General features: G+C 49.7%; 1 protein-coding gene across 1 annotated transcript in view; it reads right to left on the bottom strand.

Moving 5' to 3' along the window:
- LOC140428785 (uncharacterized) overlaps positions 1-26,232 on the bottom strand; it is a 57,292-nt gene extending 31,060 nt beyond the window's left edge. Inside the window, exons 1-2 of the mRNA XM_072515474.1 lie at positions 26,020-26,232; positions 6,120-6,216 (exon numbers count right to left, since the gene is read on the bottom strand). Of these exons, the coding sequence (XP_072371575.1) occupies positions 6,120-6,216; positions 26,020-26,132 (210 nt within the window). The 5' untranslated portion in view covers positions 26,133-26,232. The remainder of the gene's footprint in view (positions 1-6,119; positions 6,217-26,019) is intronic.
- Between the last annotated feature and the right edge of the window lie 1,554 nt (positions 26,233-27,786).

Here is a 27,786-nt window from a genome sequence, read left to right as displayed (position 1 = left end):
TCAGATAAGCATTGATAAGCACATTTGACACTGAGCCAAATAATGATTATGGGCGGGATTCTCTCAGCGCGGGGCCTGTCCGTAGAATCGCCGTCACCGGCGTGAATCGTGCCACGCTGCACCAACTGTGTGATGTTTCTCTCTCTCACTAACTCACCAACTGTGTGATGTTTCTCTCTCTCACTAACTTACCAACCGTGTGAAGTTCTCTCTCTCTCACTAACTTACCAACCGTGTGAAGTTCTCTCTCTCTCACTAACTTACCAACCGTGTGAAGTTCTCTCTCTCTCACTAACTTACCAACCGTGTGAAGTTCTCTCTCTCTCACTAACTTACCAACCGTGTGAAGTTCTCTCTCTCTCACTAACTTACCAACCGTGTGAAGTTCTCTCTCTCTCACTAACTTACCAACCGTGTGAAGTTCTCTCTCTCTCACTAACTTACCAACTGTGTGATGTTTCTCTCTCTCACTAACTTACCAACCGTGTGAAGTTCTCTCTCTCTCACTAACTTACCAACTGTGTGATGTTTCTCTCTCTCACTAACTTACCAACCGTGTGAAGTTCTCTCTCTCTCACTAACTTACCAACCGTGTGAAGTTCTCTCTCTCTCACTAACTTACCAACTGTGTGAAGTTCTCTCTCTCTCACTAACTCACCAACCGTGTGGAGTTCTCTCTCTCTCACTAACTCACCAACTGTGTGAAGTTCTCTCTCTCACTAACTTACCAACCGTGTGGAGTTCTCTCTCTCTCAGTAACTCACCGACTGTGCGAAGTTCTCTTTCTCTCACTAACTCACCAACCGTGTGGAGTTCTCTCTCTCTCACTAACTCACCGACTGTGCGAAGTTCTCTTTCTCTCACTAACTCACCAACCGTGTGGAGTTCTCTCTCTCTCACTAACTCACCGACTGTGCGAAGTTCTCTTTCTCTCACTAACTCACCAACCGTGTGGAGTTCTCTCTCTCTCACTAACTTACCAACCGTGTGGAGTTCTCTCTCTCACTAACTTACCAACCAAGTGAAGTTCTCTCTCTCACTAACTTACCAACCGTGTGAAGTTCTCTCTCTCTCTCACTGACTCATTAACGGTGTCAAGTTCTCTCTCTCTCACTAACTTACCAACTGTGTGATGTTTTCTCTCTCTCACTAACTCACCAACTGTGTGAAGTTCTCTCTCTCACTAACTTACCAACGGTGTGAAGTTCTCTCTCTCTCACTAACTCACCAACTGTGTGAAGTTCTCTCTCTCACTAACTTACCAACGGTGTGCAGTTCTCTCTCTCTCACTAACTTACCAACGGTGTGCAGTTCTCTCTCTCTCACTAACTTACCAACGGTGTGAAGTTCTCTCTCTCTCACTAACTTACCAACTGTGTGAAGTTCTCTCTCTCTCAGTAACTTACCAACTGTGTGAAGTTCTCTCTCTCTCACTAACTCACCAACTGTGTGAAGTTCTCTCTCTCACTAACTTACCAACGGTGTGCAGTTCTCTCTCTCTCACTAGCTTACCAACTCTGTGAAGTTCTCTCTCTCACTAACTTACCAACTGTGTGATGTTTTCCCTCTCTCACTAACTCACCAACCGTGTGAAGTTCTCTCTCTCTCACTAACTTACCAACCGTGTGATGTTTCTCTCTCTCACTAACTTACCAACTGTGTGAAGTTCTCTCTCTCTCAGTAACTTACCAACGGTGTGAAGTTCTTTCTCTCTCACTAACTTACCAACCAAGTGAAGTTCTCTCTCTCACTAACTTACCAACCGTGTGAAGTTCTCTCTTTCACTAACTTACCAACGGTGTGAAGTTCTTTCTCTCTCACTAACTTACCAACCAAGTGAAGTTCTCTCTCTCACTAACTTACCAACCGTGTGGAGTTCTCTCTTTCACTAACTTACCAACGGTGTGAAGTTCTTTCTCTCTCACTAACTTACCAACCGTGTGAAGTTCTCTCTCTCTCTCACTGACTCATTAACGGTGTCAAGTTCTCTCTCTCTCACTAACTTACCAACTGTGTGAAGTTCTCTCTCTCACTAACTCACCAACGGTGTGGAGTTCTCTCTCTCTCACTAGCTTACCAACCGTGTGAGGTTCTCTCTCTCTCAGTAACTTACCAACTGTGTGAAGTTCTCTCTCTCACTAACTTACCAACCGTGTGAAGTTCTCTCCCTCACTAACTTACCAACTGTGTGAAGTTCTCTCTCTCTCACTAACTTACCAACCGTGTAGAGTTCTCTCTCTCACTAACTTACCAACCGTGTGAAGTTCTCTCTCTCTCACTAACTCACCAACTGTGTGAAGTTCTCTCTCTCACTAACTTACCAACCGTGTAGAGTTCTCTCTCTCACTAACTTACCAACCGTGTGAAGTTCTCTCTCTCTCACTAACTCACCAACGGTGTGGAGTTCTCTCTCTCTCACTAGCTTACCAACCGTGTGATGTTTCTCTCTCTCAGTAACTCACCGACTGTGCGAAGTTCTCTTTCTCTCACTACCTCACCAACGGTGTGAAGTTCTCTCTCTCTCACTAACTTACCAACCGTGTGAAGTTCTCTCTCTCTCAGTAACTCACCGACTGTGCGAAGTTCTATCTCTCTCACTAACTCACCAACGGTGTGAAGTTCTCTCTCTCTCACTAACTTACCAACCGTGTGAGGTTCTCTCTCTCTCAGTAACTTACCAACTGTGTGAAGTTCTCTCTCTCTCACTAACTTACCAACGGTGTGAAGTTCTCTCTTTCACTAACTTACCAACTGTGTTAAGTTCTCTCTCTCTCACTAACTTACCAACCGTGTGAGGTTCTCTCTCTCTCAGTAACTTACCAACTGTGTGAAGTTTTCCCTCTCTCACTAACTTACCAACCAAGTGAAGTTCTCTCTCTCACTAACTTACCAACTGTGTGTAGTTCTCTCTCTCTCACTAACTTACCAACCGTGTGAAGTTCTCTCTCTCACTAACTTACCAACCGTGTGAAGTTCTCTCTCTCTCACGGACTCATTAACCGTGAGAAGTTCTCTCTCTCTCTCACTAACTTACCAACCGTGTGGAGTTCTCTCTCTGTCACTAACTCACCAACCGTGTGAAGTTCTCTCTCTCTCACTAACTTACCAACGGTGTGAAGTTCTCTCTCTCTCACTAACTCACCAACCGTGTGGAGTTCTCTCTCTCTCACTAACTTACCAACCGTGTGAAGTTCTCTCTCTCTCATTGACTCATTAACCAAGTGGAGTTCTCTCTCTCTCACTAACTTACCAACCGTGTGAAGTTCTCTCTCTCTCACTAACTCACCAACCGTGTGGAGTTCTCTCTCTCTCACTAACTTACCAACCGTGTGAAGTTCTCTCTCTCACTAACTCACCAACCGTGTAAATTTCTCTCTCTCTCACTGACTCATTAACCGTGTGGAGTTCTCTCTCTCTCACTGACTCATTGACCGTGTGGAGTTCTCTCTCTGTCACTAACTTGCCAACGGTGTGAAGTTCTCTCTCTCACTAACTCACCAACCGTGTGGAGTTCTCTCTCTCTCACTAACTTACCAACTCTGTGGAGTTCTCTCTCTCTCACTAACTTACCAACCGTGTGATGTTTTCTCTCTCTCACTAACTTACCAACTCTGTGGAGTTCCGTCTCTCTCACTATCTTACTACCGTGCGAAGTCCTCTCTCTCACTAACTTGCCAACTATGCAGAGTTCTCTCTCTCTGTCATGGACTTACCAACTGTGTGAAGTTCTCTCTCTCTCACTGACTCATTAACCGTGTGAGTTTTCCCTCTCTCACTGACTCACTAACCGTGTGAAGTTCTCTCTCTCACTAACTTACCAAACGTTTGTAGTTCTCTCTCTCCCTCTTACTAACTCACCAACCGTGTGGAGGTCTTGCTCTCTTTATCACTGACAAACTAGCTGTGCAGATCGCTCTCTCTCTCTCAGTTACTCACCATTCATGTGTAGTTCTCTCTCCCTCAATAACAAACCAGCCACGTGGTCTTCTCTCTTTCTCACAAACCCACCAACTACCTGGACTTGTCTCTCACTTACGTACCAACTGTGTGGAGTTCTCTCTCTCTCGCTCTCACCAACCGTGTGGAGTTCTCTCTCTCTCGCTCTCACCAACCGTGTGGAGTTCTCCCTCTCATAGACTTACCAACTGTGTGGAGTTCTATTTCTCTCAAAAACACACAAACCGTGTGGACTTCTCTCTCTATCACTAACTCACCAATCATGTGGAGTTTCTCTTTCTCATAAACTCACCAATCCTGCGGAGTTCTCTCTCTCTCCTTTAATAACTAACCAGCCATGTGGCCTTCTCTCTGTCTCACAAACCCACCAACTGTCTAACCTTTCTCTCTCACTAACTCACTAAATGTGTGGAGTACTCTGTCTCTTGCTCACTAATACATGAACCATGTGGAGTTTTCTCTCTCTCTCTAACTCATTGATGGTGTGGATTTCTCTCACTCACTAACTCACAAACCGTCTGGTGTTCTCGCTCTCACTAACTGACAAACATTGTGAAGTTCTCTCTCTCTCACTAATTCACCAACCCTGCGACGGTCACTCTCTCTCTCATTAACTCACCAAATGTGTGGCGTTCTCTCTCTCTCTCCCTCACTAACTCATGAACCATGTGGAGATCCGAGTCTCACTAACTAACAAATCTTGTGAGGGTCTTTCTCTCCCTAACTCACCGAGCGTGTGGAGTTCTCGCTCTCTCTCACTGACTCACCAATTGTGTTGAGTTCTCCCTTTCTCTCTCAGTATCTCACCCACTGTGTGGAGTTCTCTCTCTCTCTCTCTCAATATCTCACCCACTGTGTGGAGTGCTCTCTCTCTCTCTCTCTCTCAGTATCTCACCCACTGTGTGGAGTTCTCTCCCTCTCTCTCTCTCTCAGTATCTCACCCACTGTGTGGAGTTCTCTCTCTCTCTCTCTCAGTATCTCACCCACTGTGTGGAGTTTGCTCTCTCTCTCAGTATCTCACCCACTGTGTGGAGTTCTCTCTCTCTCTCTCTCTCTCTCTCAGTATCTCACCCACTGTGTGGAGTGCTCTCTCTCTCTCTCTCTCTCAGTATCTCACCCACTGTGTGGAGTTCTCTCCCTCTCTCTCTCTCTCAGTATCTCACCCACTGTGTGGAGTTCTCTCTCTCTCTCTCTCAGTATCTCACCCACTGTGTGGAGTTTGCTCTCTCTCTCAGTATCTCACCCACTGTGTGGAGTTCTCTCTCTCTCTCTCTCAGTGTCTCACCCACTGTGTGGAGTTCTCTCTCTCTCTCTCTCTCTCAGTATCTCACCCACTGTGTGGAGTTTGCTCTCTCTCTCAGTATCTCACCCACTGTGTGGAGTTCTCTCTCTCTCTCAGTGTCTCACCCACTGTGTGGAGTGCTCTCTCTCTCTCTCTCTCTCTCTCAGTGTCTCACCCACTGTGTGGAGTTCTCTCTCTCTCTCTCTCTCTCAGTATCTCACCCACTGTGTGGAGTTCTCTCTCTCTCTCTCTCTCTCAGTATCTCACCCACTGTGTGGAGTTCTCTCTCTCTCTCTCTCAGTGTCTCACCCACTGTGTGGAGTGCTCTCTCTCTCTCTCTCTCTCAGTGTCTCACCCACTGTGTGGAGTTCTCTCTCTCTCTCTCTCTCTCAGTATCTCACCCACTGTGTGGAGTTCTCTCTCTCTCTCTCTCTCAGTATCTCACCCACTGTGTGGAGTTCTCTCTCTCTCTCTCTCAGTGTCTCACCCACTGTGTGGAGTGCTCTCTCTCTCTCTCTCTCTCAGTGTCTCACCCACTGTGTGGAGTTCTCTCTCTCTCTCTCTCTCAGCATCTCACCCACTGTGTGGAGTTCTCTCTCCCTCTCTCTTTCTCGCTAACTTACCAACCATGGGAGTTTTCTCTCTCCCTCAGTACCTCATCAGCCGTGTGGTGTTCTCTCTCTCTCATTCTCAGTATCTCACCAATCGTATGGAGATCTCTATCTCTCTTTCTCACTAATTCACCAACAGTGTGGAGTTTTCTCTCTCTGACTCACCAACCGTGTGTTGTTCTCTCTCTCACTAACTCACCAACCGTGTGGATTTCACTCGCAGTAATTCACGAACCATGTGGAGTTCTCTCCCTCTCTTTGTTACTCACCAGGACTGTGGAGTTCTCTCTGAGTAGCTCAGCCACGATCTCAGGTGGACAGTCAGATGCATTTCCCTCATTTAACTGCAGCAACTGGTCCCCTCTCCTAAAATATGGCCACAGAATTGGAAGTTGGTTAATTTATGGTTCTCGAGACTTCCGGGTGCGGCGATGACCAGCTGAGTCGCACGTTTCGGCAGCTCCCGGTGAAACGGACTTTTGGGCTCTTGATAGGAGCCCCAACGGCAATTTTGACGGCTAAAAACACTGTGCGGTAAACCAGAAAGGAATCCCCCCTGGATACGGATGAAAAAAGGAGGAGAAAGTGGCCGGATTGCAGTGGATCCTTTAGAACAGCGGCAAGGAAGGCAAGCAAAAACCAAGATGGCGTCGGAAGGTGGCAGTTTAACATGGGGCCCTGAACAACAAGAGTTCTTGAAATGCTGTGTGGAAGAGCTCAAAAAGGAAATGAAGAAATAGCTGTTGGCCCCGATACGACAGGCGATCGAAGGGCTAAAGGAGGAACAAAAAACCCAGGAGCGGGAGCTTCGGGTCGTGAAGGCAAAGGCAGCCGAGAATGAGGACGACATACAGGGCCTGGTGGTGAAGACGGAGACGCATGAGGCACATCAGAAACGATGTGTGGAAAGGTTGGAGTCACTGGAGAACAACGCAAAGAGGAACAACCTGAGGATTCTTGGTCTTCCTGAAGGTGTGGAGGGAGCGGACGTCGGGGCATATGTGAGCACGATGCTGCACTCGTTAATGGGAGCGGAGGCCCCGGCGGGTCCGTTGGAGGTGGAGGGAGCATACCGAGTGATGGCGCGAGGACCGAGAGCAGGAGAAATTCCCAGAGCCATAGTGGTAAGATTCCTCCGTTTTAAGGATAGAGAAATGGTCCTTAGATGGGCAAAGAAAACTCGGAGCAGTAAATGGGAGAACGCGGTGATCCGCGTTTATCAAGACTGGAGTGCGGAGGTGGCGAGAAGGAGGGCGAGCTTTAATCGGGCCAAGGCGGTGCTTCATAAAAAGAAGATAAAATTTGGAATGCTGCAACCGGCAAGACTGTGGGTCACATATCGAGGGAGGCACCACTACTTTGAGACGGCGGATGAAGCGTGGACTTTTATTGTGGAAGAAAAACTGGAATGAGCGGGCTATTAAAAAGAACGTTTGAACAAAGTGGTGGGGCGAATGTGGGGGGCGAAGAGGGGGGTTAAAAAGGGGGGAAAGAGGAGTTTTATGTACTAATCCTGCGATGTGGTAACTTTTCTCTCTTCCACAGGTGGTGATGGGGGGTGGAGGGGAGGTGGAGGAGATGGGGCGTTGGCCATTGGGGGCGGGGCCAAGGGAGAAGTGCGGGCTTGGTTCCCGCGCTATGATAATCATGGCGGGAATAGAGAAGCAGGAAGGAGGGGGCGTCGCAAGGTGCGAGCCGAGGTCACGGGGGGAAGCCGAGGTCGGCCAGAGTTTGCTGACTTCTGGGAGCAACATGGGGGGAGTAATTACGCTAGCGGGGGATCTAGCGGGGGGGGGGTGGGAGGGGGGAATTACTGGGTTGCTGCTGCTGGGGAGAGGGGGGAGCTGGTATGGGAGGGGATGGGCGGGGGGGCACCGCCTGGGGGAGATACAGCTGCGTGGGAACCGGGTGAGGAGCTGGAAAAAGGGGATGGCTAATCGACAAGGGGGGGGGTAGGAAGCCCCCCAACCCGGCTGATCACGTGGAACGTGAGAGGGCTGAACGGGCCGATAAAGAGGGCACGGGTACTCGCACACCTTAAGAAACTTAAGGCAGATGTGGTTATGTTACAGGAAACGCACCTGAAACTGATAGACCAGGTTAGGCTACGCAAAGGATGGGTGGGGCAGGTGTTCCATTCGGGGCTAGATGCGAAAAACAGGGGGGTGGCTATATTAGTGGGGAAGCGGGTAATGTTCGAGGCAAAGACTATAGTGGCGGATAACGGGGGCAGATACGTGATGGTGAGTGGCAAACTACAGGGGGAGACGGTGGTTTTGGTAAACATATATGCCCCGAACTGGGATGATGCCAATTTTATGAGGCGGATGCTAGGACGCATTCCGGACCTAGAGATGGGAAAGCTGATAATGGGGGGAGATTATAATACGGTGTTGGAACCAGGGCTGGATAGGTCGAAGTCCAGGACTGGAAGGAGGCCGGCAGCAGCCAAGGTACTTAAAGATTTTATGGAGCAGATGGGAGGTGTAGACCCGTGGAGATTTAGCAGACATAGGAGTAAGGAGTTCTCGTTTTTCTCCTATGTCCATAAAGTCTACTCGTGAATAGACTTTTTTGTGCTGGGAAGGGCGTTGATCCCGAAGGTGAGGGGAACGGAGTATACGGCTATAGCCATTTCGGATCACGCTCCACACTGGGTAGACTTGGAGATAGGGGAGGAAACAGGAGGGCGCCCACCCTGGAGAATGGACATGGGACTAATGGCAGATGAGGGGGTGTGTCTAAGGGTGAGGGGGTGCATTGAAAAGTACTTGGAACTCAATGATAATGGGGAGGTCCAGGTGGGAGTGGTCTGGGAGGCGTTGAAGGCGGTGGTTAGAGGGGAGCTGATATCAATAAGGGCACATAAAGGGAAGCAGGAGAGTAAGGAACGGGAGCGGTTGCTGCAAGAACTTTTGAGGGTGGACAGACAATATGCGGAAGCACCGGAGGAGGGACTGTACAGGGAAAGGCAAAGGCTACATGTAGAATTTGACTTGCTGACTACGGGCACTGCAGAGGCACAATGGAGGAAGGCACAGGGTGTACAGTACGAATATGGGGAGAAGGCGAGCAGGTTGCTGGCACACCAATTGAGGAAAAGGGGAGCAGCGAGGGAAATAGGGGGAGTGAGGGATGAGGAAGGAGAGATGGAGCGGGGAGCGGAGAGAGTGAATGGAGTGTTCAAGATATTTTATAAAAAATTATATGAAGCTCAACCCCCGGATGGGAGGGAGAGAATGATGGGCTTCTTGGATTGGCTGGAATTTCCCAAGGTGGAAGAGCAGGAAAGGGTGGGACTGGGAGCACAGATCGAGGTAGAAGAAGTGGTGAAAGGAATTAGGAGCATGCAGGCGGGAAAGGCCCCGGGACCGGATGGATTCCCAGTCGAATTCTATAGAAAATATGTGGACTTGCTCGCCCCGGTATTGACGAGGGCCTTTAATGAGGCAAAGGAAAGGAGACAACTGCCCCCGACTATGTCTGAAGCAAAAATATCGCTTCTCTTAAAGAAGGAAAAGGACCCGCTACATTGCGGGTCCTATAGACCTATTTCCCTCCTAAATGTAGATGCCAAGATCCTGGCCAAGGTAATGGCAATGAGAATAGAGGAATGTGTCCCGGGGGTGGTCCACGAGGACCAAACTGGGTTTGTGAAGGGGAGACAGCTGAACACGAATATACGGAGGCTGTTAGGGGTAATGATGATGGCCCCACCAGAGGGGGAAACGGAGATAGTAGTGGCGATGGATGCCGAGAAAGCATTTGATAGAGTGGAGTGGGATTATTTGTGGGAGGTGTTGAGGAGATTTGGTTTTGGAGAGGGGTATGTTAGATGGGTGCAGCTGTTGTATAGGGCCCCGATGGCGAGCGTGGTCACGAATGGACGGGGATCTGCATATTTTCGGCTCCATAGAGGGACAAGGCAGGGATGCCCTCTGTCCCCATTATTGTTTGCACTGGCGATTGAGCCCCTGGCGATAGCGTTGAGGGGCTCCAAGAAGTGGAGGGGAGTACTTAGAGGAGGAGAAGAACACCGGGTATCTTTGTATGCGGACGATTTGCTACTATACGTGGCAGACCCGGCGGAGGGGATGCCAGAAATAATGCGGATACTTGGGGAGTTTGGGGATTTTTCAGGGTATAAATTGAACATGGGGAAAAGTGAGTTATTTGTGGTGCATCCAGGGGAGCAGAGTAGAGAAATAGAGGACCTACCATTGAGGAAGGTAACAAGGGACTTTCGTTACCTGGGGATCCAGAGAGCCAAGAATTGGGGCACATTGCATAGGTTAAATTTAACGCGGTTGGTGGAACAAATGGAGGAGGATTTCAAGAGATGGGATATGGTATCCCTGTCACTGGCAGGGAGGGTGCAGGCGGTTAAGATGGTGGTCCTCCCGAGATTCCTCTTTGTGTTTCAGTGCCTCCCGGTGGTGATCCCGAAGGCTTTTTTTAAAAGGATTGAAAAGAGCATCATGGGTTTTGTGTGGGCCGGGAAGACCCCGAGAGTGAGGAAGGGATTCTTACAGCGTAGCAGGGATAGGGGGGGGGCTGGCACTACCGAGCCTAAGTGAGTATTATTGGGCCGCTAATATTTCAATGGTGAGTAAGTGGATGGGAGAGGAGGAGGGAGCGGCGTGGAAGAGATTGGAGAGGGCGTCCTGTAGGGGGACTAGCCTACAGGCTATGGTGACAGCCCCATTGCCGTTCTCACCGAGGAACTACACCACAAGCCCGGTGGTGGTGGCTACACTGAAGATTTGGGGACAGTGGAGACGGCATAGGGGAAAGACTGGAGCCTTGGGGGGGTCCCCGATAAGAAACAACCATAGGTTTGCCCCGGGGGGAATGGATGGGGGATATGGAATGTGGCAAAGAGCAGGAATAACGCAACTGAAAGATCTGTTTGTGGATGGGAAGTTCGCGAGTCTGGGAGTGCTGACCGAGAAATATGGGTTGCCCCAAGGGAATGCATTCAGGTATATGCAACTGAGGGCTTTTGCGAGGCAACAGGTGAGGGAATTCCCACAGCTCCCGACACAAGAGGTGCAGGACAGAGTGATCTCAAAGACATGGGTGGGGGATGGTAAGGTGTCAGATATATATAGGGAAATGAGGGACGAAGGGGAGACTATGGTAGATGAACTAAAAGGGAAATGGGAAGAAGAGCTGGGGGAGGAGATCGAGGAGGGGCTGTGGGCAGATGCCCTAAGCAGGGTAAACTCGTCGTCCTCGTGTGCCAGGCTAAGCCTGATTCAGTTTAAGGTATTACACAGGGCGCATATGACTGGAGCACGGCTCAGTAAATTTTTTGGGGTGGAGGATAGGTGTGCGAGGTGCTCGAGAAGCCTAGCGAATCATACCCATATGTTTTGGTCATGCCCGGCACTACAGGGGTTTTGGATGGGGGTGACAAAGGTGCTTTCAAAAGTAGTGAGGGTCCGGGTCGAACCAAGCTGGGCGTTGGCTATATTTGGGGTTGCACAAGAGCCGGGAGTGCAGGAGGCGAGAGAGGCCAATGTTTTGGCCTTTGCGTCCCTCGTAGCCCGGCGCAGGATATTGTTAATGTGGAAAGAAGCCAAGCCCCCGGGGGTGGCCACCTGGATAAATGACATGGCAGGGTTTATAAAGCTAGAGCGGATTAAGTTCGTTCTAAGGGGGTCGGCTCAAGGGTTCACCAGGCGGTGGCAACCGTTCGTCGAATACCTCGCAGAAAGATAGATGGAATGGAAAAAAGAAGGCAGCAGCAGCAGCCCAGGATCGGGGAGGGGGGGGGGGGAGGGGGGAGGGTGGGGGGAGGAGGAACCAGAAGGACTCTCAGGGTTGTTAATATATACTGTATAATATGTATAGGTCGTTGCGACAGATAATTATATATTGGACTGTTAAATTATATTTTTGGAGAGTGTTACTTGTGATAAGGCAGTTGCCAATTAGGGTTAGTTTTCATTTTTGTTATTTATTATTTATTCATTTTTTTGTTTGTTTATAAAATAGGTCATTGTTATTTGTGTTGTTATAATATTGTGTAAAGGATGCACAATGTACTGTGTTGGTTGACCAAAAATTTTCAATAAAATATTTATTAAAAAAAAAATTTATGGTTCTCAATACCTCAGGTTACAACCCAGATCTTCTACTGTTTGTTAGTTTACCTGTAACTTGTAAATTATTGAACCACAAATGCTTTGAAAGTTAATGATTGACTAGACTGTTCTAATCAGAGTAAATACAGTTCAGACTGAGGCCATTCAGCTAACCCTACCTGTACTCGGTCTTTATCAGTGCCATCCAATTCATCTTATACATCTGATCTTTCTCAGGGCCATGCACATTTTCCCTCTTTGAATAGTTATCCAGTTCCCTTTTGAAAATTATTCTTCAATCTGTTTCACCACGCATCCCAGGTCACGACTCATGTCTCATTAAATGATTTTTCGCTGGTTGTATCTGTTATTTTCATTGCAAATGCCCAGATTATCAACATTCAACGGTAACATCTCGCTTTACAAAGCACCATTAACACAGTAAATGTTAATGTTGGTGTTATGAGGCATGGATAAGGAGGTGGAATGGACTGTGACCAAAGTTTGGATCAATTTGTAGGTTTTGAGATACGAGTCAGAGGCGGAGAGACTGAGGAATGGAATCCTAGAGCTTGGCCAACTGAAGGCTCAGCCACTAATTATGGAGCAATTATAATCAGTGGGCAAAGTAGGCCAGAATTAGAGGAGCACAGATATGTTGGAAAGGTTGAGGGGCTGGGGAGGGATTGCAGAGATAGAGAGAGGTGAGGCCATAGAGGGATTTGAAAACAAGAACTTAACATCATGGCATTGTTAGATGAAAGCGGTAGGTGAGCTTCACTGAGTGCTTGGGTGATAGGTGCGGGAACTTGGCATTCATCGTGATGCAGGCAGTAGACTTAAATGGGCTGAAGTTAGTGGACAGTTAAAGATGGGAGAGCAGCCGGGAGTGCATTGGAGCAGACAAGTTAATATATGTTAATAATCTAGATCTTGGTGTGCAGGGGAGAGTTCCAAAGTTTGCAGAGGATACTGTAGAATTTCAAAAGGACAGAGGCAAGTTCGTGGAGTGGGCAGGTAGGTGGCAGATGGAGTTCAATACAGAGAGGTTAGGTGGTTATGTTTGACCGGCGCAGACTCGATGGATATTTTCTGTGCTGTATGATTCTATGACTTTATAAGTGTGAGGTGATGCATTTTGGTAGGAAGAACTTGGAGAGACAATATAAAATAAGGGGCACAATTCTTAAGAAGGTGCAGGAGCAGAGGAACCTGGATGTAATATGTGCATAGATCATTGAAGGTGTAGGACAGATGGAGAGAGCAGTTAATAAAGTATATAGTATTCTGGAATTTATTAATAGGGGTATAGAGTACAAGAGCAAGGAGGTTATGCTGAACTTATACAATCACCAGTTAGACCTCAGTTGGAATATTGTATACAGTTCTGAATGCCAAACTATAGGAAGGATGTGAACGCATTGGACAGGGCGCAGAAGAGGTTTACAAGAATGGTTCCAGCGATGAGAAGCTTCAGTTATGGGAATAGATTGGAGAGATTGAGATTGTTCTCCTTGGAGAGAAGAGGCTAAATGGAGATTTGATAGAAATGTTCAAAATCATGAGGGGGGTGGACATAGCCGATAGCGGGAAACTGCTCCTGCCCGTAAAAGGATTAAGAACGAGAGGAACATAGAGTTTAGGTGATTTGCAATAGAAGCAAATGTGATGCAAGAAAAAACATTTTCACACAGCGAGTGGTTGGGGTCTGGGATGCACTGCCTAGAAGTGTGGTGGAGGCAGGTTCAATCGAAGCATTCAAGAGGGTGTTAGATGATTATTGGAATAGAAACAATGTGCAGGGGAATGGGGAAAAGGCAGGGGAATGCCACTAAGTCATGATGCTCGTTTGGAGATCTGCTGCAGACACGATGGGCCAAATGGCCTCCATCTGCACCTTAAATTCTGGGACTCTGTGAAGTGTAGAGGGAGAAAAGACATGGACAAGGGTTTCAGTAGAAGATGAGCTGAGGCAGGGGTGAAGTGAAGTGAGATCTGAACATTGAAAACAAGCAGCCTTCGTGATGATGCAGGTATGTGGTTGGAAGCATTTCTCTGGGTCACGTATGACACCAGACATGTGTGATCTGCTTCAGTCTCAGACAGGTGCCCGGTATGGAAAACGATCAGACTCAAGGCGACTGACTTTGGGCTGTGAATTGAAGTAAAACAGTTTCCGTCTTCCCAATATTTTGTTGGAGGGAATCTCTCCTCATCTGGTATGGATGCTGGACAAGCAGTGGCCCTCCCTCGACATCAGAAAAATCAGGGTTTTCGGAGCATTGTTACATTTCCCTCAGTGGGAGCTTGCTGTGCCCCTATTGGCTCTTCTGTTTCTTAAACGACAACAGCGGTGAATGCAAGACTTGCTGTGGCAAGTCAACATTGGGGCAGACGTTGAGAGAAGTGGTGGTGAGGTCGAGTTGAGAGTTGCCAGCCTATGTCCGGAAATTGATGCAGTGCTTTTGGATGATGTCACCAGGGCACAACGTGTAGAGTGGGTCAGGACAAAGATTGATCTTTGAGGACTCCAAAGATAACTTGCATCCTGCCAACAGTTTCTCTTCAACCTATCAAAATCACTTATACATTTGAATTTGCTCTTAACCTTCTCTGGTCCAAGGAGACCAAACCAGGCTTCTCCAAACTTTCCAGATAACTGAAGTTGTTCATTCCTGGCACTATTCTAACACCCTCCTCACCCTCTCCAATGCCCTGACATCCATCTTAAAGTGTGATGCCCAGAATTGGACTGTCCAGAATCACAGAGTGCAGAAGAGGCCCTTTGACCCATTGAGTCTGCACTGACAGCTGAAAACACCTGATCTACTTACCTCATCCCACTTCCCAGCACTTGGCCTCTAGCCTTGAATGGGCCAAGTGCTCATCCAGGTACTTTTTAAAGGATGTGAGGCAACCCGCCTCTACCACCCTCCCAGGCAGTGCATTCAAGTTCCCCACCACCCTCTGGGTAAAAAGGGTTTTCCTCACAAACCTCCTCAGCCCCTCACCTTGAACTTGCGTGCCCTTGTGACTGACCCTTCAACCAAGGCAAACATCTACTCCCTATCCACCTGTCCATGCCCCAATAACTTTGTACACTACTGAAGCTTAACCAGCAATCTGTAAAGATTTGGCATAATTTTCTTGTTTTCCAATTTTCTTGCAGTGGAAACTTTAACCTGACAAGTTCAATGGGTTTGCAAATGAACAGCAGGTTAAAACACTGTAACTACCAGTGCTTGGGGATAGGAAGTTGACAGGAACTCTTTGGATCTCACCTTTAAATTGAACATGTTCAGCAATTGCCCCTGTGGTGATATACATCACTATAAGCACACAGAGGGTTCATGTACATACACTACACCTAGCTAGACACTAGAGGGAACACCAGAGACATGACACACAGGCAGTCAACCAATAGGTCAGTACGTGGATTGTAGCAGACTGGTTCGTTAGTCTGAGTAACTATAGTAGGATTAACAGTACCGTCGGATCCAAGTAGGAGAATTGTTAATAGTTTAATAAACGTGTTAAAGCTATCTCCAAGTCTGAACATTCCTTTGTCAGAGTGCACATCAAGGAAGCAGCTTATGCTACGACAAGAGCATAACACAACATGGTACCAGGAGTGAACTGTGAAACCCATATAGTTGCAACTCAGCAAACAGTGACAACCAGCAACAGCAGCCAGGCAAGATGATGTTCGGGATTCCGGTTCCACAACAGCTCAGGTACCACGGCAAACTCAGTGAAAACTGGTGTTGATTCAGGCAGAGATTTGAGATCTACCTGGTAGCGTCCGACATAGATGGCGTGGTGGATGCAGAGAAAATAAAGTTTCTACTTACCATTGCGGGTCCAGAAGCAGCTGAAATCGTCCAGACATTTAAATCCTCATAGGGGCAAAACAAGAGCGACTTCCAGGCAGTCCTGGACAAATTCCAAGAATTCTGCGAGGAACATACAAGAAGAAACGGTAAAAGAGGCGTCAAGCCTGACGACGAGGCAAAGGTAAGCTGTCCAGTGCAGAAAACGGCAGTTTTGATTTGCGGCCATATTAGAAAAGGAGCCGCACATGCGCAGTTGCGCGAAGAGTGCACAGAACGGGAAGGTCCGTTTGCGCATGCGCGACTTCTCGCGCATGCGCACCTGCGAAAAGGCCCAAGTAAAGGAACAGCGATATGCACATGCGCAATCGCTTCCTACGACCGATGTCACACGCTTCATGACGTCAGAGGCTCCTGACCACGCCCACTTAAAGGGACAATGTCCCAAAACACGGAATAAAATTTTAAAGCCGTAAAACCCGATTCCTTCACCTGGAACGACAGCACAATGCCTGAAAATCGACCAGTAGCTGAAAGTAACCTCCACAGAACCCTGGAACAAGCAGTTAGCACCACCCAATGTGATGATAGAAGACAACGACTCAGACGAACACGCACCACGAAGGGTCCCCAACTCCAAACAGAGAGTGGTCAACGCACCACAAAGGGTCCCAGCCTCCACACAGAAAGCGATGAAAGACTCCACAGTGAGACAACTGCACGTCTCCACACAAGAAATGTCTCCAGTGACACAAGCCTCCACAGCGAGCTCGTGGACAGCCTCCACGATAGAAGCAACGCAAGACTCCAGAGCGCAGGCCTTGCATGAACAAGAAGTGATGACAGTCTCCCCAGCGAGACCAATGCACGATTCCACACAAGGAACGCTGCAAGACTCCACAGAGGGAGTGACACAAGCCTCCACAGTGAGCTTGTGGACAGACTCCACGATGGAAGGAACGCAAGACTCCAGAGCGCAGTCCTTGCATGAACAAAACCATGAGGGTCTAGCAACCTCCTCTGAGCAACCAGCAGCAGACGATGCAAGTCTGCCACGCTCAAGTGAACAACAGAAAGATTATGACAGTCTGCCATGCTCAAGTGCACAGCAAGAAGACTATGACAGTCTACCCAGCTCAAGTGAACAACAAAGCGACTATGACAGTCCACCCAGATTATTTGAGCCACCAGAAGAAGACTCTGACAGTCTACCCAGCTCAAGTGAAAGACAAGAAGACACTGAGGCTCTACCCACTGTATGTGCGACAAGTGACGACGGCATCCCACTTCCCATACCATATGTGCAACGTGACAGACCTCAGCTAGAATGTACAGAGGCACTCGACAATTACAGTGAGACTACTGGTGACTCCGGTGATACAACGTTACTTCAAACCTCACTCGCTCGAGCCTCTCCATAAGCAAATGTTTTGACCTCGGATGGGAGCATCAAGAGACCTCAGATGATGCAAGTGAACCTGCAATGACTCCGGACAGGGAGCATCAAGAAGCCAAAACTGACTCAGGTGAAACAGCCCAGACTCCAGACGGGGAGCATCCACAAGCCAAAGCTGATTCAAGTAAGCCGGACATGACTCCAGACGTGGAGCGCCGCGAACTCAGTGACAGCACGCTCAAGGAAACAGCAGATGCCACAAAAGACGCTGATACGAGTAACTATGTGAAGGACTCATATTATCCACAGAGTGTGGTCCTTGAGGGCAACAAACACGACAACAAAACCAACCACAACAACATCAAAGACAATAGGAAGAAGCGCACCAAAGGCAACAACGTCGACAACAAGCTCGATAAAAACAACACCAATGGAACTACGACTGGTACGACATGGTACAACTCTGCAAATGAGGGACACTGTTACTGCTCAGCTCAGTACAATGACATACCATGGCAGGACGATGCATCTTACCACTTCACTTTTGCTGCACTACCAACAGGCAACCTGGCTTTCAGGACAGATGCCATCAAGAATTACCACCACAAGCATCGAAAAAAAAAAGAGTCCAAATCCGACAACGAAGTGATTTGACCACTTCTTGGTTCCTTCAGCACAGGGACACTGATGGCGTTTACAAAGCAATGCCACCATCAACACAACTCACCAACCAAACAAGAAAGCCACTCGACCATAATAATTATTGAACATTGGACTCATGCATATGATTTGGACATATTGTTTAATGGTCACTGTTATCATAACTTGTACAGAGTATCACTCATCTACCTAGTTTGTTCAATTTCCTTTAATTGTACAGAAAATATGTAACACGAAAAAAGGGGGGATGTGGTGATATACATCACTGTAAGTACGCAAAGGGATAATGTACATACACTACACCTAGCTAGACACTAGAGGGAGCACCAGAGACATGACACACAGGCAGTCAACCAATAGGTCAGTAAGATAGGACACGACCAATGGGCAGTCACGATACACACAGAGGTGACACTACCACAGGAGGGCATTACATCAACCCATATACAAGGACACATCACACATGCTCAGTCTCTTTCCAGGGAGACACTCAGTGAGTACAGACACAGGGTTGTTTGAACATCACTCCCACCACGTGGATTGTAGCAGACTGGTTTGTCAGTCTGAGTAGTTATATCAGGATTAACAGTAGTGTCGAATCCAAGTAGGAGAATTGTTAATAGTTTAATAAACGTGTTAAAGCTATCTCCAAGTCTGAACCTTCCTTTGTCAGAGTGCACATCAAGGAAGCAGCTTATGCTACGACAAGAGCATAACAAAACAGCCCCTGCAGGACAGGCACATCTGATATTTCAATACGCAAACTTCTCACTAGTAATCTGCTGGCTACGGGTGACTGAAGCCATGTTTGCCCAGACGGGTGATTATCTAGACTTCTCAATTAATGAGGCCAATCAGAATAAGTGGCTGCTTTGGGGTAGAAGACAGGTGCGCAAGGTATGCGGGAGGGCCAGCGAACCATGCTCATATGTTTGGGCATGCCCGAAGCTTAGGGGATTCTGGCAGGGATTTGCAGATGTCATATCCAAGGTATTAAAAACAAGGGTGGCACCGAGTCCAGAGGTGGCGATTTTCGGAGTGTCGGAAGACCCGGGAATCCAGGAGGAGAAAGAGGCAGACGTTCTGGCCTTTGCCTCCCTGGTAGCCCGGAGACGGATATTATTAGCTTGGAGGGACTCAAAGCCCCCGAAGTCGGAGACCTGGTTAACTGACGTGGCTAGCTTTCTCTGTCTGGAAAAAATCAAGTTCACCTGAGAGGGTCAATGTTCGGATTCGTCCGTAGGTGGCAGCCATTCGTTGACTTCTTTGGGGAAAATTAACCGTCAGCAGAAGGGGGGGGGTTGGAGTTTAGTTTAGTTTAGACTAGGGTGTTGGTAAGGTGGGACCTGTGAGGGAGGAAGACGGACTTTGCACTATGTTTATATTTGTATGTACATTGTTTCTTCTATTATTGTTATAAAACCATAAATACCTCAATAAAATGTTGATAAATATTTTAAAAAAGAACAAGTGGCTGCTTGACTTTGTGGCTCTGGCTGGGTTCCTCCAGGTTCAGGAAGTTATCGACTGCAACCATCGGGTGATATCGGTGCCTCCACCTCAACCTGCATTACCCTGGTGTCTCTGTCAATGGACTCCACTTCAGCTCACCTGGAACCACTGAAAGATCATCAAACATGCCTGGGCAAGACGTGTTCGTCCTCCATCAGACAAATCTTCCCGCATTCTTTGATCCTTGAAGGAATGTCATTGGATGTCTCCTTGAAGGCAAGGATGACCCTATGAGGCCCTATGACCCTATGACTTGTGAGGAACCCAAACATTGATGATCAGAAAACAAAACACAAACCACATAAGCTCCTGAGTTGCAAAGGATTAAGCCATTGGGCTGGTGAATGTGCGATTCAGATATTTTGATGGATCTACCCTTTTCCTTCTCATGGTCCCTTTCCTGCTAGCCAAGAGCGAGAGAGCTCTTCTCTGCACTTCAGTGGGACAATGAATGGCCAAGATGAGGCTTTCCTCTATCATATTTAAACCAGCAGGCTATGTATACAGGCCAAAGTTGAAGGCCAGCAGGCATCCTGTCAATCTCTTCTATTGAACTTCTTGTGACATTGCATACAGGAGTAATGTTGAGGAGGGCTTGGGATTGAGTCTGGGTTTGTTAGTGGGTGGTTTCTCTGGGAAAAGTTGGGGTTTGTATATTGAACAGTTGCAGTCCTTTTTTTGTGGGGCAGGGGGGGTTGGGTGTTGCTTTTCCTCTATTGTTCTGTATTAAACTTTGGTTTGGGCAGGGGGGCTGATCATTGATACAGGACACAATTTACCTAAAACAAAAGTCAGTTTTGGGCAGGAATCGGGAGGTCATTCCTGGCGCTGTAGCATCGGGAAGAACCCCTCTATCTAATGGCACTTTTTGTTTCGGCCCGCGACGGAGAACGCCTCGCCAAGGCTGCACTTAGCTGCATATCCTGCACTGTGGAGGTCCAGGGAGCGGGGCACCTCCGTGCACCCCGATCTCTCGACGCCCCCCCCCCCGCCAACATCCCTGGAGCCTCCTAACTCAGCTGTTGGGGTTCCTCGAGCCCCCTTGCACCCCACCACATACCATCAGGGCACCCCTGGTCCCAATCCCCAGTGGGGGCAAAATGCCAGCCAGGGTGGCACTACTAGGATGCCAGGCTGGCAGTGCCATGGTGCCCAGGTGGCACCAGCAGTGCTAGGGTGCCAGTCTGGCCAGAGACTGACCACCCGGCGGACTCCGATCACCTGGGAAACCCCTCCAAGTGCCGTTCTGCCTTGGCCCAGTTTGTGGGGACCAGTGCTAAACGGCACCCGGATTAAGTCTCGTTGGTGAGGCCATAGATGCCGGGTGGCCATTTTATCTAGTGGCAGCATAACTAAGTAAGCTTTAAGCTCCTTTAGCTATGCGAGTCTGGGTCCCACCCATTGTTTGCGTGATCCAGATAATGATGTCTCGCAAGATCTCGTTAGACAGGATGCGAGTTCTGCTTGGGTGGAGGTCTCCGGTGCCACCTAATGCCTTGGCTTGGCTTGGTTGGGAGACCTGATGGAATTTTTGCACCTTGCGAAGATCAAGTATACCATGAGGGAGTCAGTGCAAGAGTTTGGAAGCTCTTCATCTCCATTTTCAGAGAACTGGGGAGAAATTCTCCGTAATCAGCGCGATGTCCGGCGCCAAAAACGGCGCGAATCAGTCCGACATTGCGCCGCCCCAAATGTGCAGAATCCTCCGCATCATGGGGGCCGAGCCCTAACCTTGAGGGGTTAGGCCCGCGCCGGACTGATTTCCGCCCCGCCAGCTGGCGGGAAAGGCCTTTGGTGCCCCGCCAGCTGGCGCGGAAATTACATTGCCGGGCGGCGCATGCGCGGGAGCGTTAGCGACCGCTCACGCCATCCCCGCGCATGCGCAGTGGAGAGGGTCTCTTCAGCCTCCGCCATGGTGGAGACCATGGCGAAGGCGGAAGGAAAAGAGTGCCCACATGGCACAGGCCCGCCCGCGGATTGGTGGGCCCCGATCGCGGGCCAGGCCACTGTGGGAGCACCCCCCCGGGGCCAGATCACCCCACGCACCCCCCAGGACCCTGGAGCCCGCCCGCGCTGCCTTGTCCCGCCGGTAAGAGAGGTGGTTTAATCCACGCTGGCGGGACAGGCATTCCAGCAGCGGGACTTCGGCCCATCCGGGCCGGAGAATCGCCGGAGGGGGCCCGCCAACCAGCGCGGCGCGATTCCCGCCCCCGCCGAATCTCCGGTGCCGGAGAATTCGGCAACAGGCGGGGGCGGGATTCACGCCAGCCCCCGCCGATTCTCCAAACCGGCGGGGTGTCGGAGAATCTCGCCCCTGGTTACTATCAGCTGTTGAGGAGAGGGGAGAGGGGTTATTTGTCTGTTTATTTTGATTAAGGTCTTTGTTTTTTTTATGGGGGGTGAGAGGGAGGGGAGAGGGGGATTGGGGAGATTGGTTGGATGCACCTCTGGTGTAATAGGGGGTTGGGATTTGGCTGTTATAATGAAAATCTTGTTTGAATAAAAATATTTAAAAAAAGACTAAAGCCACATGTGATAACTTGGGCAAGAATTTTTCTGACGGTTTTCCTTCCCATCATCCGGAGAGTCAACGGCAACGGATCCCCGTCCACACTGCCTGCCCCGCAGACATTTGATGCTCTAACGAGTGTTAATTGGCTGTAGGTTGGACTTCTGCCCCTCATTCGGGAGGATGTCCCATCTGAGAAACCTGTTGGTCAATTTGCTTCAAACCTGTCCTACTCTGATAAGTGCACCCCTGTCTAATGCCACCGATCTCTAAACTCTTTAATCCAATGCTATTTGTCTCTCCCAGTCCACTACGTGCTTTGTTTAATCATTCCAAACATCACCCTGGTGCCCGTCCCCCTTGCAGAATTAGTTTAAACCCTCCGTCACTGCTCGAGTTAACCTGTGAGAATATTTGTCCCAATTTTGTTCACCATGTCCCTCCAGCCCAGAGTTAGGAGTAATGAATAAAGAGGCTGAACTGTTACAGATCACTGCTTGGGTCTTCGCTGGAGTATTGTGTCCAATTCTGGGCACCACACTTCAGGATGGATGTCAAGGCCTTGGTTGGGTGCAGAGGAGATTTACTAGAGTGGAACCAGGGATGAGGCACTTTGGTCATCTGGAGAGGCTTGGCAAACTGAGATTATTGTCCTCAGAACTGAGAAGATAAAGGGGCAGAGACTTTTATTTTATTCATTCACAAGATGTGGGGATCGCTTGCTGGGCCGGCATTTGTTGCCCATCCCTAATCATTTAATCTGTAGTTACTCGAACGGAAAGAGAGCTGGTAATAGTGGAATCGATTCGGAAAAGGTAAGGGGAGGAGGACTAATTGGATAGCGTTTTCAAAGAATTAGCCACAGGCATGAGGGCCGAATGGTCATCTTCTGAGCTGTAAGATACTCTAAAGGAATTAGATTTTAAAATCCTTTGAGGCTGTCGCACAGATTCTGCGATGAGTAACTCACCTCCTAACTCCCCAAAGCCTATCCACCGTCTACAAGGCATAAGGAGTGTGATGGAATATTTTCCACTTGCCTGGATGAGCGCAGCCCCAACAACACTCAAGAAGGTTGGCACTGGCCAGGACAAAGCAGCCTGCTTGATTGGCGCCCCATCCACAAACATTCACTTCCTCCACCACCACCACACAGTAGCAGCAGTGTGTACCATGCACAGGATGCACTGCAGGAACTCACCAAGGTGCCATCGACTTCCAAACCCCCAGGTTCTATCATCGAGAAGGGCAAGAGCAACAGATACCTGGGAACACTACCACCGGGAGGGTCCCCTTCAAGTCACTCATCATCCTGGCTTGGAAATATATCATTGTTCGTTCACTGTTGTTCGGTCAAAATCCTGGAACTCCCTCCCTTACAGCACAGTGGGTGTACTTACACCACATGGCCTGCAGCTGACCATCACTTTCTTAAGGGGCAATTAGGGGTAAGCAATAAAGGCTGGGCTAACCAGCACATCTCACAAAAGAATTTAAAGAAAGCAATGTTGGGACTGCACCAGATGACGATTGTTGTCACATGCGGTGCCATTGACATGTTATTCTATTTACACATTTCTAGCAGATATTACCAGTCCACATAGGCTGGATTGTGCCATCACCCCCACCCATGTTCAATTTCACATCAACTCCACCACTCTCAAACAAAGATTCTCCGCTGTCGGGATTCTCCGTTGCGCTGGCAGCCCGGGCATTTCCCGATGGCATGGGGCTGCCCACAATGGGAAACCCCATTGGCCGGCTGGCGAGACAGAGAATCCCGGGGGGGCACCGCACTAGGTTTCTGGTGCAGCGGGACGGAGATTACCTCCCGATATGTGTGGTACCTACAGTACTTACTGTCAAGAAGTCGACACTCTTGATAATTGAACAGAAATCAATCTCTCCTTGTCTTCTGGAATCCAGATTTCTACCTTGGTCTGGTTGAGATCTTCAGACGGCACCCGGTGTACCCTGTGTTTTCCATACCCAGCCTCGACACTGAAGGCAGACGCTGTCCATAACCCTGTGCAATGTGCCAGTCACTGTGTTTGGGCTGGGTTCAAGCCACTGGAACCTCCACGGTACAGCTAGAATCAGGAAGCTTGGCAACCAATTCATCAGGCTGCTGCCAAGGTTACGGACGTTATGGGCGCAGAAATTGGTGTCTGCCTAAAATGGCCAATTTCAGAGCCAAAGACTGGAATTCTCCAGCCATTAGGATTCTCTTTTCCCGCAGGCAGCGCATCCCCATCCGTGGTTTTACCGGTGGCATGGGGTGGTTTCAATGGAAAACCCCATTGACAAGCAGCGGGAGCATAAAATCCCACCGCAAGCGAAAGGTGCACTGCCGTGAAACGCAGCTCGTGCATCGGAGAATCCAGGCCCAATGTCAGTGGCCAGGACTCTCCAGTATCCGGTGGGCGGGCCGTATCAGCGCCAAAGAGTGGCGTGAACCACTCCAGCGTCGGGCCGCCCGGAAGGTGCGGAATCCTCCAAAACATCGGGGGCTAGGCCGGCGCTGGAGTGGTTGGCGCCGTGCCAACCGGCGCCGAAGGGCCTCCACTGGCCAGCGCGAGTTGGCGCATGCGCAGGAGTGCCAGCGTGTTCCCAGAACCGCTGGGAGATTCCTGCGCACGTGCAGGGGGTTTCTTCTTCGCGCCGGCCTAGGCGGAGCTTTACAGAGGCCAGCGCGGAGGGAAAGAGTGCTCCCACGGCACAGGCCCGCCTGCAGATCGGCGGGCCCCGATCATGGGCTAGGCCACCGTGGGGCCCCCTTCATAGCAGCATCCCCCCCCCCCTCCGAGGGCTCCACAGGCCACCCTCAGAGCCAGGTCCCGCCGGTACAGACCTGGGGCGTAATTCTCCGGGAACGGCGTGATGTCCGCCGACTGGCGCCCAAAACGGCGCAAATCAGTCGAGCATCGCGCCGCCCCAAAGGTGCGGAATGCTCCCTATCTTTGGGGGCCGAGCCCCAACCTTAAGGGGCTAGGTCAGCGCCGGACGAATTTCCGCCCCGCCAGCTGGCAGAAAAGGCCTTTGGTGCCCCGCCAGCTGGCGCGGAAATGACATCTCCGGGCGGCGCATGAGCGGGAGCGTTAGCGGCCGCTGACGGCATTCCCGCGCATGCGCAGTGGAGACAGTCTCTTCCGCCTCCACCATGGTGGAGACCGTGGCGAAGGCGGAACGGAAAGAGTGCCCCCACGGCACAGGCCTGCCCGCGGATCGGTGGGCCCCGATCGCGGGCCAGGCCACCGTGGGGGCACCCACCAGGGCCAGATCGCCCCGCGCCCCCCCCAGGACCCCGGAACCCGCCCGCGCCGCCTTGTCCAGCCGGTAAGGTAGGTGGTTTAATTTACGCCGGCGGGACAGGCATTTTAGCGGCGGGACTTCGGCCCATCCGGGCTGGAGAATCGCGGGGGGGCCCGCCAACCGGCGCGGCGCGATTCCAGCCCCCGCCGAATATCCAGTGGTGGAGAATTCGGCAACCGGCGGGGGCGGGATTCACGCCAGGCCCCGGCGATTCTCCGACCCGGCGGGGGGTCGGAGAATCTCGCCCCTTGTGTAATTCACGCCGGCGGGACTGGCTGAAAACAGGAGGCTGCTCGGCCCATCAGGGACTGGAGAATCGCAGGGCCACTGCCAACGGGCGCCGACCAACGCGACGCGATCCCCGCCCCCGCCAAAAAACCGGCGCCGGAGAATCCCGCCTCAGTAAATCTAATTTAGGCCCATCGTACCCCCAAGCTGTTTGTACTATCGCATTTTGTTCAATTCAAAACAAAATTAGTTTTGTTCCTTTGACCTATTCTTGATGCCAGTGAGATTACTTTTGGTTCAGTTGAGCTCAGCATGCGTTCTATACTATAAAATGTAACTTCATGTCAAATAATTTGGAATTTAGGCAGACAGACTTTGCAGTTAAATGATAAACATTTCAGTCTCCAAGAACGTACATATTAACAGAAAAAGCTTTAGGTCAAATTTAAAGCATTTATGTAACAGCAAAGTGAGCCTTTGAAAGAGCAATCACAAACATGCTCGTAAATATATACTCTTTTCACGGAAAAGCACTTTTAGGAATGACCTAATCAAATATCTAGATTTCATTTCACAAATTGCAAACTCTCCCTGTTCATTTGCTTATCTCTAATAGTTCATTGAATGAATTACCGGAATAGGGAATGGCCGTCCTTGCAATGGAGGACATCTTGGATTTCGTAATGGTGTTTTCCCTCCAGGATTTGGTGGTTGATCACCACTCCTCCTTTCAGGCAACGTGACATCTTTGCCAAATGGAGAAAAATTATCGGTCCTTCTCAAAATACAAAAACGAACTTCACACACAACAGTACGTCAATGAATGCCACGGCTAACTATTCTCCAGGCCCCTTACTTCAGCCGTCATTTGTCTTGCGCCTCACAGAGCTGTCTGATTTTTTCAACATCCAGCCTTCCTTTTTATGCAGATACTCTGCAAGCAATTTGTCCCATGTGACTGGGGCAGACTGAAATCATGGAGTTTCACTTCTGCTTTCGAAATGGAAGCACTTCAGATGACCTTATTGCGCTGCTAGTTTTATTCAAAAAAACAAGATGAACCATCCCAGGGTTAAAGGATTCACTGGGCGGAATTCAGCCATGTGTCATTTAGGACGAGTATGGGGTGTTCCCACTGGCTTTTTGGATGTGATTCTTTGGCCTTGTTACGCTCTCACTCAAGCCAAACGAGGCCGGTAAATAGCGGGAGACGCCGAAAACGAGAACCGCACCAGGCGGCAAACAGTTTGCGATGCAATCGGCTCGCTCCTGTAAACGAAATCGGGATCTCGCCGTAGCATGGCGAGAAACCAATTATCACCACTTAAGGCCCATTTCCATACAATTAATGAGAGCCACCCCCTATCCAATGGCCTCCCATGATTCAGCGGCCTCCCCAGCGAGTGGTCACCCTTGCACCGATTAGTACTCCTTTTGAAAAACGTGAAACTGGTGGAAGGGCTTCTGCGGCGAGCTGAGGAGGACAGTAGCCATCTTTGCTCACAAGCAAAAAGACCGTGGGTGCTGGGTTTGCCACCCCAGTGCTCGGCGGGGGGTGGGGGACCCTCCGCAGCGGTAGGCTGCAATGGGAGGGTGGGGGGAGGGGGAGGTGCTGTGGGGGCAACCGGATGTGTTGGGTGTTCTGGATCACATACAGGTCACCAACACTTGAAGTAGTGCAACACTATTTTATTAAAAGGTAAACTATTTAAACATACTTGAACTGTGGGTAAATACGATACCAGCTTTAACTAAAGACCTTTGCCTTGTCCTAACCAGTTGATGCACTCAGCACATGGTGAATGTCTGTGTTGCAGGCTGTGAGCTCTGTGCTCCTAGCTAGCTGCTACTCGAATGAGCGGGTACTCTGATGTTCCCTGTCTTTATAGTGCGTGTGCTCTCACTGGTGATTGGCTGCGGTGTTGTGTATGCTGATTGGTCCCACTGTGTGTCCATCAGTGTGTGTCTGCCCCATGATATACTGGTGTATATTATGACACGTACATGGCACCACCATGCCAACCCCTGGATCATGTGTACCCATTCCGGGGGCATCCCTTATCCCTGCCCTTCTGCCTTTCTGACCACCAATAACCCTGCCGACTGCCGAGCCCTATGACTATGTGGCTGAGGGCTATTGCTGAAAGGAAATTGGCAATCGTGGTTAAGTAAGCACTTCACACAACCCAAGTGGGTTCCCATGGGAGGGCAGGCCATGTAGCATGTGGGTGTCATTGCCTAGCATCCCAATCACACCTTGATGCCTGGCACTGTGCTTGAACACTGCGGGAGGCAACACCAAACATGCAGCAATCAATATTCCAGCACCAGGGGATGGGACACAGCTCCGGGGACATGTCCGCAGCCTTCGATGCCCCTGGCAGGCATCCTCTCGGGGTT

The sequence above is a fragment of the Scyliorhinus torazame genome, chromosome 8 (assembly GCF_047496885.1).
Source record: "Scyliorhinus torazame isolate Kashiwa2021f chromosome 8, sScyTor2.1, whole genome shotgun sequence".
In the NCBI taxonomy this organism is placed as follows: Eukaryota; Metazoa; Chordata; class Chondrichthyes; order Carcharhiniformes; family Scyliorhinidae; genus Scyliorhinus; species Scyliorhinus torazame.
This window is presented reverse-complemented; position numbering and strand designations above follow the sequence as displayed.